At 43.5% G+C, this 13104-nt stretch overlaps 1 protein-coding gene across 2 annotated transcripts in view; it reads right to left on the minus strand.

Annotated features, from left to right (window-relative positions):
- The window catches only part of LOC144267675 (uncharacterized), a 34121-nt gene extending 21059 nt beyond the window's left edge, over window positions 1–13062 (minus strand). Inside the window, exons 1-3 of one of the 2 annotated variants that reach the window (XM_077821843.1) lie at window positions 12758–13062; window positions 8122–8143; window positions 4753–4902 (exon numbers count right to left, since the gene is read on the minus strand). In XM_077821843.1, coding sequence (XP_077677969.1) covers window positions 4897–4902; window positions 8122–8143; window positions 12758–13062 — 333 coding nt within the window. In that variant the 3' untranslated portion in view covers window positions 4753–4896. Of the gene's footprint in view, window positions 1–4752; window positions 4903–8121; window positions 8144–12757 lie in introns of those variants that run through there. The other variant, XM_077821841.1, reaches the window with a different exon arrangement.
- Window positions 13063–13104: the final 42 nt, after the last annotated feature.

A 13104-nucleotide genomic window follows, 5' to 3' on the forward strand; every position in this document is an offset into this window, starting at 1 on the left:
CACTTTTCTGTAAGTGAGGATGGTGACAAAATCTACTTGCTGAAGTGACATAAAGTTCATTTTAAAAGAGGATCTTGCTGTTTTCTTCCACTGACTTCCATTCCTGATGGACATGTTTGAAAATGTGTAGCTTTAAAAATATAAGCCAACAATTCACACTTTTGAATGAAATCCCTTTCTGCCTATATGTATCAGGACTGAGTGTCACACTAAGAACCTGCCTCTTTGGGTATGTCTGCACAGCAGCTGTGAATGACTGACTCGCATTAAAACACTAAAAATAGCAGCATGGACGTTGCAAAGCCCAAGCTCCAGCCCAAGCCACCACGGTGTTTTTAGCATGAGCCCTACTAGTGCAAGTCTGCCTTCTCAGGCTGGGAGGCTCGCTCTAAGCTGCAGTGTAAGTATACCCTTTAAGAGGCAAATGATATAGAGTTGATGTACTGATAATGTGAATTTCCTTCGTTACAGTCTCTTCTACTATGCTTATGCTGTGTTAAGTGGACAAATTTGAACATAGCTGCCATAACAGACTTCATCTTTTCATTTTCTTTTAATGTTACAATTTAAAGTCTTTCTTAAAAAATATCCCTGTGGGATAGAGAGACATCCCGTCCCCTGCAGGCATTAAAGCTTACTCTGAGAGTTCTCTAATCTGATTCCGTTTTCCCACCATACTGTAGCTTAGCTCCTGCTCTCCTTTGGTGTCTGATGCAATCTGGGTTTTAAATTGACAGCTGTCAAGGTTCTCAGTGAAACTGACTGTTTGCCTAGCCATCCCATCCTCACAAAACAACCACAAAGGTGAAAGAGGTGGATAATTTTAAAAATCATGGAATCTGAGAATCACCAGGGGGCCCTTGCAGAACATGGTAGAATGAACTCCTGAGTGCTCTGGGGCAGTCCATCAGCATCCTCCCCCATCTGCTGCTGGTCACGCACCATCCTTCCTTCTGCACAAGCAAAAAACATACACCTTGAACTGTGCTCATGCCATCTAGTGGCTCAACAGCAAAAGCAAGCTTCTCTTAGATCTGCAGATCCAGAAAAGAGACATGCCCGTAGCCAAGATGTCCGCCACTGAAGACAACGAGAGCATGCTCACTCTGCTGAAAAAGGTGGCTGGAGGCACCCTCACAATTAAAGCTAGTCGCTACGCTCCAACCAACAGTGTTTGCTAGAATCCTCCTTGCAGGTACTATCAGGTAGGATGTCAGAAGCCAAGGACCCTATTTCCTCAGTAGAAGATCAGATGCAGGGCATGGCTGCCCAAACTGAGAAACACCTCAGAGATATACAATTAATTAAAATGAAAATTATTTTATGGAAAGCAAATCATGCAGAAACAACCTTAGAATCAGAGGGGTTCCTGAGGGCGCAGAACAAGGGAAACCTCTGGAATTTATCCCCAGCCTTTTAATAGAAATTCTTGATCTGCCTGAGGAAGAGCCTGCAGGTCTTTGTTCCCAAAGCCTGCCCCTGGGGCTAAGCCCAGAGCACTGATCATTAAATTTCTCAGGTTTACAACCAAACAATCATCTATTCAAGGCCACAGGGAAGAACTCTGGGGCAATGGTTTCTCAAGATTTTGCAAGGGATATTGTGGATAGCGGGCAGTTTTGCCAGGCCTACGGGAGAACAAAAAGGGCTAATGTACTACATGGTAGTTTTCTCCATTGTTTCATGTAGTATCGGGAGGAGTGACCTATTCATTCCAAAAACCTCAGGAGGTGGAGAACTTCATAAATAACCTATAAACTACTTTTGATGTATTTTGTTCCTGATTAGTATAACTGCTGGCACTTTTTCTTTGACAGCCGTGCAGATCTAACTAGTCCCCATTACGCTGACAGCTATGCTGATCTAACTAGCCCCTGTTATGTTTACTCCCCACATACTTTGCCCAAAACTGGGTGTGGTGAAGTTGGAGTCCATATATAAACTGTGTGTTTTCTGTATGGGGGTTTTGAATTATGACAAAACAATATCGAACGGACACGTAGTGAGTGTCATTGCTGAATCCTGAATGCCACAGCTTTGCTAACTGTAAATCATCACGCCTATGATTGCTTTAATGAGCTGCCTGATGCTGAGAGAGTAGAAACATAAAACTCCCTCGTCCAAACCCTGCACTGGTGGGCAATAAGGAATCCTGACTGAATCATTTCCTAACAACCACTAGGTTGTTTTAAGTATGGTAAGCTGGCCTCTCGTAAAGGTAGTGATGTTGAAAAGCTGCTTCGGCTGCTGCACAGAGGAGCTGAGGAATCTGAAGACGCATACACAGACTACAGTGAACAGCAGCGACTCAGGGCTGTCTTCACATTGTTGGGAATCCTGAGAACAGATCTCTGATTCAGATTGTCATGCCATTGCTGGTGGATATCTGCAGCATGGACCTAGGGATGATAGTAAGGGAAGTTTCCATGCTCACTTCTGCTTATCTCCTTACATTGTTGCAAGATTGAAATGTAACCATTAAACACATTTAGTGTGCAAACTACGTGTCTGGGGATGCTGGCTTACCTACATGCATTTCAGGTTGGGGTAATAGTTGTTGGATTAATAGTTTATTGTTTGAAAATGGTTTGAAATATAGGAGATGGCAATTCCAGCAGGAATTACTTGTAATCATTTGGTAGAGAAGGTCCTTGACCCAAAACCCTGCTGAGTCCATTACACCCTACACACAACTCAGAGACTGATATAACCATCAGTGGAATGCTTGTTGCGTTATGGAATATAAACATCAAACCTTCCAGATCTTTGTTGGGGATGTATCCTGTGTGCGATTGTTGTTTATAATACTTTTCAAAGCCATTTAAGGGTTTGGATGCTGCGGGGGGGGATCCTGGTGAGCAGTGACAAGCTGCCTATGTCTGCCCCTGCTGGAGTATCAGAGCATTTTAGCTATATTTAGCTTGAAGTGTTCTTTCAATGCCTGATAATGGATGACATTGATCCCACGTCTTGCCAAGTATGTGACTGTTCATATGTTACAATTTTTTTCATTTTGTTATGTTCTGTTTGGGTCTCTTTTGTGCCCCCTTTGTAGTTTCTTAACCCACCCCTGTTTCTTCCCCCTTCTTCCCTCCTGATCTTAATACTCAGGAAAATTCCACCCTTCATGACAATGATTTTCATCAAGCTTCTGCAGGTGGCTGTAACTAACAGTGACATCTCCCCCCAATTTTCCTGCACCTACCTTGTTCCCTGGAGGTCTGGCAAGTGGTGAGCATCTGGCAAGATAATGCTAAATCTGTGGAATAAGTGTCCTGGGGCATTTCACTGATAGACTGCCCCTCTCGGGGGGTCCTCTGTGGGGAGTAGAATGAGATGCAGTAGAGCACATAACACAAAATCCCATTACTCTTGGTTGTAAAATCACACATGACAAAAAATAGTTCTTAACAAATTTGTCCTGAATCTGTTTTATTTCCTGGAATATAAAGGGACTTAACACTCCAATTAGAAGAAGAAAGTATACTTATTATTTGAGAGGAAAGGCAGATGCAGTGCTTTAGTAGGGGACACCACTGATGAGGCTGCTAAATTAGAATGTGACTGCTTCCCATCCAGATCCAGAGGGCTAGTCATACTCTTCCATAAAGCACTGATCTGAGTCAATTTCAGATGATCAGGGTGGATTCTTAACCCTTAAAGTCACCATAAATGGATCTGAACTAATCATTGCTAATATGAATGAGCCTGACCTTGATGATCCTGAAACCTTTCATAGGTTATTTTACTAAATTGACGGAGAACCCTATTGTAATTGCTGGGGGATTTTAATTAAGGGCTTGAATCTCTGGACAGATCTTACCCTCAGTGTCAAAACTACTAAAATCAGAATGGTTCTGGAATTGCACATGAAAGACCTGGGACTATGTTATACCTGGCAGTTCATACATCCAACAAGTTGGGATTAGTCATACCTTTTCCCCAGTATAAGCATCCTATTCCTTTCTAGGTTTTTTTTTTTTTCCTCTCTCCAGGGACTTGGTTAATTCTGTAGTTGATTCCTGCATGGATAAAATTACTGTCTCTGATCATACCCCTGTAACTCTTTGAATAGCAACAGATCCAAGTAAGTAACAGCCATGTATATGGAGATTGAATTCTTCATGTTTATTAGATCCCTATTTCAACATTCTTACTGGAAAATAAATTTGCCTGTTGAAGACAAATGGACCTTCAGCATCTTCTAGCAGACTATTGTGATAGACACCCAAGCCCTATTTGAGAGGTAGAATTATTAGTTTCACTTTTTCCAAGAAGATGGAACATGGAGAAAATATGATGGCTCTTGAGAAAAAAGTAAAAGAGCTTGATTTGTCTTATGCCACAACCCCATCTTCAGATTTGTTGTGATCGAATTATCGATATGAACTCAACAAGCTTCACTGGGTACAGGCTGAGTTTGCCCTATTTTGACTCAGGTAGGATTTCTGGGAATAAGGTGAAAAAGCTGGCAAGTTGCTGACATACCATCTAAGATGGGGTGGGCAAACTTTTTAACCCAAGCGCCACATCTGGGTATAGAAATTGTATGGCGGGCCATGAATGCTCATGAAATTGGGGGTTGGAGTGTGGGAGGGGGTGAGGGCTCTGGCTGGAGGTGCAGGCTTTGGGGTAGGGCCAGAAAGGAGGTCAGGGTGTGGGAGGAGGCTCTGGTCTGGAGCAGGAGGTTGGGCTGCGGGCTCTGGGTGGGGCTGGGGGATGAGGGGTTGGGGGTGCAGAAGGGTGGGATGGGGATCAGGGCTGGGGCAAGGGGTTGGGGTGCAGGCTCCAGGTGCCTCTTACCTCAAGCAGCTTCCAGAAGCAGCAGCATGTCCCCCCCTCCAGCTCCTATGTGAAGGCACAGCCAGGCAGCTCTGCGCACTGCCCTGTTACGAATTACACCTGAGAGGACATGCACACAACTGCTGCGAATTACACCTGAGAGGACATGCACACAACTGCTGCGAATTACACCTGGTAGGACACGCACACAAATGCTGCGAATTATACCTGATAGGTCATGCACAGTTCGAATCTAGGCTGAGGCACATAAACAAAGTCCACAACTGCAGAGTTCCCAAAAGACACTAAGTTTATTACGCTCGAGCGTGGTGCCCCCCTGCTAGCCAGGAGGGGACCCTGAATACAGATTATACAAAGGTTATATACTTTTTAACACAGCATGTTGCCCTTGTGCATCGGAAACCTTAGCCAATAAACAAACCCTTTTTGTATCTACCACCTATCCCTGCTTGGTGCATTCCTCGTGCTAAACCAGTATGTTAATTACACAGCATGGTCCTAAAGCCATGCATCAGTAACTTTTATTATCAGGATGGGAGGCCTCACATCAAAGGCCAGGAGATAGGGAGTTAGAGACTGACAAAAAACAGATACTGGGAGTCAAGGCAGGCTGGAGACAAGGGGGAGGATTTTCACAGGGATGCAGTATCTAAGGCACGCTCCTCCTGGTGCATGATGTGATTGCTTTTAGACAATGGTGGGCCCCAAACCAAAATGGAGTCACATGTGCTAACTTTTCCTTAACAGCCCCGTCTGCATTGCCCCGTCTGTTCCTAGCCAATGGGAGCTGCAGAGGCAGTGCTTGGGGTGGAGCAGCATGCAGAGCCCCCTGGCTGCCCCTATGTGTAGGAGCTGGAGGGGGGACATGCTACTGCTTCCAGGAGCCACGCAGAGTGGGGAAAGCCCCTGACCCCACTTCCCAGCTGGAGCATGGAAAGCCTTGGACTCAACAACGGGAGCTTGAGGGCCGGATGCAGCCCCCAGGCCATGGTTTGCCCAGCCCAATCTAAGACAAAGGGTCTCAGCATGTGGAATGCCAACTATCTGTATAAACATGGTAAATTATGTACATTATCTAAAGGTTATTAATAGGTCTTTAATTTCTATAATATCTGCATAAACTGGATGCAAACCCCTGCACAGATACTTTGAATCAGATTTTTAGAAACATTACCACAAATTATCATAGCCCAACATGGAAATCTTTCTGCTCCCCTAATGGAGGATGAGTTAATTAAGATGATTAAGAATATGAAAGTGAGGAAAGCCCCAGACCAGCTGGCTTGGCTGCCGAATTCTGTAGACACTTCCTTGAACTCCTATCTGACAAGATAACTGAAATGTTTAATAGAATCATAGAATATCAGGGTTGGAAGGTCATTTCCACCCTGAGGGAAGTCCTACTTTCAGTTTGTCCTAAACCAGGAAGTGATGCCATGCTATGTTCTAATTATAGGCCAGTTTCACTTATTAACAGTAATGTTAGAATATTGGCAAAAGTTCTGGTAGTGAGGCTGGAAAAGGGTTGGAGCTCTCTCATACACCCAAATGAAGTTGGGCTTATCAGAAGCCATTGTGGCTCGATAACCTTTGACAGCTTACTGGTTAGTAAGTGAAATATAATGACCCCAAACCACAAGCCATTTGAGCCTTAGATGCAGAAAAGCCTTTTGATAGGCTGGGCTGGAGGTATGTGTTTTATGTGCTACAAAAATTTAGATTTGGACCCTTTTGTAGTTCCAGGATCCAACTATTATACTCTCATCCAACCTCTTGCATCACTACCAACAATGCACTGGATGCCACAGCGGTTGAACAAGAGCAAGGCCTTATCCTCTGAAGTTTTGTTGGTCTTGTAACAAAGAAAAAGGTACCCTGATGCATGTGCTATGGGACTGTCCAAAGAGTCAGGTAGGTGTGGAAAGAGGTGGATGCAAGAGTTTAAACTGCTCAGCTTCAGCAGGTGAATGTCAGCTGGAAATTATATCCTAGGTTGTTTACCTGCTAAGTTGGGTTTAATTCTGCTACAAAGACTTTGGTTCTTGAGGGCTGCAGAGATCACCAAGGGTGCGATTTTACAAAAATTGGAGTAGAAGGCGTATGCCCAAAATAAGAACATTGGTATTTGGACCTATTTGAACAGCCAAAGGAAGAATAGCTTCTCACATAAAGAGCAATTATGTGAATCTGAAGAAACGTAGACCCTGGTTCTAGATGCATTTGGATAAAAATATTGAGATGCCTCAAAGAATGTCAGACTCCATTCTACATTCTTCCTCTCCCGCCCCCTCTCCCCCACCAGTCTTTTTTTCCTCTCCCTACTCATGTATGTCTTCTCTTATTTTGTTACTGTTACCCCTGCCGTAACGTTATATGTAAGTAGTATTGTCCAGTCTTAGAGCTTTGACAAGTTGTAAAATTGTGTAATTCCATAATTCTTTTGGCGATCCTGTGAAGTATGAGTATTTGGAAACATACCAGCTGGACTTACCTTTTGTATTTCGCATTGTTTCTTTATGAAAATCAATCAAAAATTAATCATAAAAATTTAAAAAATCATGGAAACAAGGACTTGATATCAGTTGGTAAATTCAGCCTTATCAATAATGTCCTGTCTATGCTAACAAAACTACTGGGTTGCCAGATCCAGTTACAGTGGGTAATGTGCTAATTTGTGGTTTAAACACAGTTCAGCTCTGCTTGTGTAGACAGGACTGAAGTGTGTTTTAACTATGTTTTCTATTCATCTTGCGTACTTGAACACTGCATTACTCCTTTTAGGAAGAAACTAAACAATTCTGAATAGAACAAGGACAATCATTTTTTTAAACAACTTTTTTTTCTTCCTTTTTGGGGCCCTCTCAGCACGAAGTTTATAAACTTGTTAGCTGTAATCCTGCATAAGTACATTGTTTCCAGCAGGATTCTAATAGAGCTTCCCTAACCGACAAATTTGGATAAAGTTGTTTCTGCCCACGCTCCCACCCGGTTCTATGAGACTCTCTCCTGAAGTAGGCTGTAGCACAGTTATAGTACAATTCTTAAATAAAAATCTTTGTCAGTGCTGGTTGAGAATCAGTACTATGAGGATGGTGAGCCATAGCCATGTTTTAGAGAGAGAGATGGTTGTCTGGTGTTTCAAATCCATGTGGTTAGAGATAGGCAGCACAATTCAATGGATGGTACACTGGATTGGAAATAAGGGATTGTGGGTTCGGTTTCCATCTTTGATATAGACTTCCTCTATCAACTTGGACAAATCACTGCACCTTTGTACTCACTTTGCTTGCCTTTAAAATTGCAATAATGCTTACTTACCTTTTGCAAAGCATTTGGAGATCTGTGGATGAAAAGAGCTACGTAAGTGCTATGTTTTTACACTTGCTGTTGATTCTTTAATGTGTCATTTACAGGGAACAAGTTACCACTTGCTGGAGCTGATAGTGGGGTCCATTTAAATCTTAGTGTATCCTGCCATTTGAGATATTTCCCACCACATCCGAGAGACTGCATCACCTAAATGCTCAAGAGTCTGGGTCTCATGAAAAGAGAGGAGGGATGTTAGTTTGGAATGCTTGACCAGGACAGAAATATAATGGAGTGTTACAAGGGTTAGAGCAGTGGTGCCCAAACTTTTCCTGTTGCGCCCTCCCTTTACAGTAATGGAATCTATCCGCGTTTTCTTCTCCCCTTATCACTCCCCCCCATTACTGCACAGTTGGCTCAGCAAAGGAGCTTAGGCTGAAGGTGGAGCTATATGCCTGGACAAAAGAGAAAATTTAGTCTGCACCCACAACATAAATCCGTACCGACTCAACACTTTTATGAATCTCAAAGAAAGAAAACTGGGTTCTCCAGATGCAAACCATCAGGTCCACAGCCTTCCACATTGTAACCATCCACCTCAAAACACCAATTTTGATGTGTTGGATGAGGTGTCAAGAGACCACTCCCCTTAATTGCCACAGTTGACCAACCTATCCTACCCATTTGGCTACTGCTTTGCCACATTCCACAGCACCTGGGAATGCATAACATTGGACCAATGGGTCTTGGAAATCATTTGCAGTGGGTATTCCATCCACTTTACTTCCCTCTCCCCCTCCCCAATTCCCTTCCCCATCCCTCTTCAGGGACCCTTCTCATGAGAGTTCACTACAACAAGAAGTATATCACCTCCTCCAGTTAGGAGCCTATGACGCATGACCAGAAAGGGTTAAGCATCCTGCAGAATAAATTATTCAAATTCAACCCTTAAAAACATATAAGGAGATAATGTTTGTGGTTTTGTGTATTTACATATATATTGGTAGATGTTAACAATGTAATCAAATAGTCCCTGTCTATGCTGTACTCTGTTAATTCAGAGATCAAAAGAACATCTTAGCATTTAAATGAACTGTAAACACAGGATATCACTGTATTCATCTCTCTTTGAAGTACATAGCCAATCATCTATGAATGGTGGGAAAACAGGCAATTGTCTTATGTTAATTTGTGTAGCTAAGTACCGGTGATGGACCTACTTCGAAGTCGCCCTGATTGCCTATTGTAAGCCAAGGGACTCCGACCTGTCAAAGAAGGCTTGAAATTATATAAAAGATCCTTGGGTCCTGATCCTGTCATCTCGATCTGCTTAAGCTTCATCAGGGACGTTTGAGTCGCAAGATTGAGATCCCAGTTTAGCGGGAACACCCTGAATATGATATTGGAAATTGAACTATAACCTATGGACTAAATTCTAAAAGAACTCTTTGTAACTACAAAGTTCATCATCTCTGCTATGAATCCGAACCTCAATAAATTGAACTCATGTCTGTATGTATATTAATCTTTTAACCATACTCTCTCTCTTTTCTTTTTTAATAAATTTTAGTTTAGTTAATAAGAATTGTCTGTAAGCGTGTATTTAGATAAGATTTGGAATATTCTTTAACCTGGGAGGTAATGCGTCCGATCCTTTGGAATTGGTAGAACCTTTTCTTTTATATGATGAATAGGATTTTCATTAATCCTTATCATATTTGACTTGGGTAACTAGGTGGAGGCCTGAGCCTGGGTTACTTTAAGGGAACTGTGTAGACTTCTGAGTAACCAGTGAGATCTAACAGAAGCTGTTTTGTGCTGGCTTGGTAAATCTAAGTATTGGAATATCCACGAGCTTTGGGGATTGCCTGCCCCATTCTTTTAGTTCACCCTAATTGAGTGATCTCAGCTAGCTCCTCCAGGACCCTGGTCACATAGAACCGGTACCTCAACATCTACGAGGCAAAGGTTTTTTCTCTTGCTATTTCCTAATACCCAAGAGAAAGGGCGGTTGGAGGTCTCAAGTTTGTCAAAGCTCAAAAATTCAAGATGGTCACTGTAGCAACGACTATTCCAGCACTGGAACAGGGAGTCTGGTTTTCGGCCCTCAATGTTCATATCTCAATCTTACTGTCCCACAGACAGTTCCTCAGATTTACCCTAGGACAAGACCACTACCAGAACAGAGTACTCCCCTTTGGGCTATCGTCGGCTCCAAGGCTCTTTCAGTAGTGGGCTCTTACCTATGCTCTCAGGGGATCATAATCTACCCCTGCCTGGACAATTGCCTCCTCAGAGCCCGCTCCTTCAGTGAAGCCGACCAGGTTACCAAAACTGCAACAGACTTGTTCACAGAACTGGGCCTACAGATCAACACCCAGAAATCAACCCTCATCCTGGTACAATGCCTGGAATTCATAGGGGCTGACCTCAATTCATTACAGGTCAAAGTGCTCCTACCCCCCACAGGTTCCTCTCCTTAATCACACTCAGAGAGACAGTACAAAACAGCCCCCAAATATCAGCCAGACACTGCCTCCATCTCTTGGGGTATATGGCAGCCAGCACAGCGGTGATACCTCATGTCAGGCTTTCCATGTGGTGAAATGAGGTGCAGCTTGGTCTACAGACCAAACAGAGAGACACTAGACAAACCTCTGTCGCTGCTCACCATGGTCAAAAACTCCCTGGATTGGTGGAAAACCCCAGCAAACTTTGCAAACTTTTCGCAAACTTCTCTGTTGTTACTTCTCACCACTGACACATCCTCATAGGTGGGGAGCACATCTAAATGACTTTACAACACAAGGCAAATGGTCATCCACGGAGACATGCCTCCACATAGAATCATCGGACTGGAAGGGACCTTGAGAGGTCATCTAGTCCAGTCCCCTGCACTCATGGAAGCATTAAGTATTATCTAGACCATTCCGGACAAGTGGTTGTCTAACATACTCTTAAAAAATCTCCAATAATGGAGATTCCACAACGTCCCTAGGCAATTTATTCCAGTGCTTAACTACCCTGACAGTTAGAAAGTTGTTCCTAATGTCCAACCTAAATCTCCCTTGCTGCAGTTTAGGCCTATTGCTTCTTTTCCTATCCTCAGAGGTTAAGAAGAACACTTTTTCTCCCTCCTCCTTGTAACAACCTTTTACGTACTTGAAAACTGTTATCATGTCCCCTTTCAGTCTTCTCTTTTCCAGACTAAACAAACCCAATTTTTTCAATCTTCCCCCATAGGTCATGTTTTCTAGACCTTTAATCATTTTTGTTGCTCTTCTCTGGACTCTCTCCAATTTGTCCACATCCTTCCTGAAATGTGGCGCTCAGAACTGGACGCAATACTACAGTTGAGGCGTAATCAGTGCAGAGTAGAGCGGAAGAATTACTTCTCAGGTCTTGCTTACAACACTCCTGCTAATACATCCCAGAATCATGTTTGCCTTTTTTGCAACAGCGTTACACTGTTGACTCATATTTAGCTTATGGTCCACTATGACCCCCAGATCCCTTTCCACAGTATGCCTTCCTAGGCAGTCACACACAAACTGCAGCTGAAGTTTACCCTCAAGGTGACCTCCCCTTTTCACATGAACCAACTGATCCACCTTCCGACATTTTACCCTAAGCCTCACTGTGATAAAAGGGAGGCTATACTGCAGACACTAGATGTTAGGAGAGCCCTGGCCTTTTACTTGGATAGGACGAAGGCTTTTAGGAAGTCTCCCAAGATTTTCCTTTCTATTGTGGAAAGATCCAGTGGGGACACACATCTCAAAGAACCATTTTTACTGCACAAAGTGAGTAACTTCTTTGTTTCTTATAATATATAACTGAAATCTAGACATTAAACATAGCTTTAAATATTTGTCTTGCTTGTTAAAAATAAAATCTAAATTCTCCAGATTTCTCATTTTCTGTTGTTCAAGTGTGCAATTTGCAATGAGAGCTGCTTGGCCCTACCCTGACATTTTTCCGATTGTTTCTTGAGGTCAAAGAATAAAGAAAAAATGCATTAAAAATAAAAATATTTGCCTTGTTGAGCTGTAGGATGTCATTACTAGATCTAAGAACCCCAGAACAAAATTATTTAAATGGCCTGTGCTCTTGCATTTCCCCGGGGGCCCTTTGGGGTTTAAGAGAGAAATAATAGGGAGGCGGTGTTAATGGGCACTTCGTCTCTTCTAGTTCTGTGAAACTTACAACCAGCAAAGGAAGATGCTCACTACTGGGAAAAGCATGTGGGAAATCGTTAGCAATTCATTCCTGGGCCATGTGTGCAGTGGATGGCAGCTGACAGACCTCCTGTGTTCCTGCCAGTGCTGCAGCTGCCTTCCCCCAGAGCAGTGGTTCTCAACCGGGGTATGTAGAGGTCTTTTGGGAGTACATAAACTCAGCTAGATATTTGCCTAGTTTTACAGCAGGTTACAGAAAAAGCACTAGCAAAGTCAGAATAAACTAAAAATGTCATACTAGTTTATACTGTGTTGTACACTGAAATGTAAATAGATATTCCAACTGATTAATTTTATAATTAGAGGGTTAAAAAGGAGAAAGTAAGCACTTTTTCACCAACAGGGTGCTGTGACGCGTTTTTATTTTTTTGTGAGCCAGTAGTTTTTAAGTGAGGTAAAACTTCACGTACCCAGAGGACTCAGACTCCGAAGAGGCACAGAGAAGACAGGAAAGGCGAAGAACCAGTGCCCGAGAGCACTTCATGGGCGCGTCCTGCGCAGAGCTGGGGTTGTGGAAGTGGGACGATCCACCCGCATTTGGCATCTGTTTATTCACCTGTCCCTGGCACTCTTCGAGGCTGCCCCTGAGGCGGGCAAAGGTTGGGCACTGGGCGCCCTGCGGCTCTGAGAACGAGGCGAGGGAGCTCGGCTGAAACGGGCCGACCCTGCTGAGCGTGGGGCGTGGCACGAGCCTTACGTTGGGGTCGGGCGCCATGACAGTAGAGGGCAGACACCCCTAGCGTCCTGATCGCTCGCT

The sequence above is a fragment of the Eretmochelys imbricata genome, chromosome 7 (assembly GCF_965152235.1).
Source record: "Eretmochelys imbricata isolate rEreImb1 chromosome 7, rEreImb1.hap1, whole genome shotgun sequence".
Lineage (NCBI taxonomy): Eukaryota > Metazoa > Chordata > Testudines > Cheloniidae > Eretmochelys > Eretmochelys imbricata.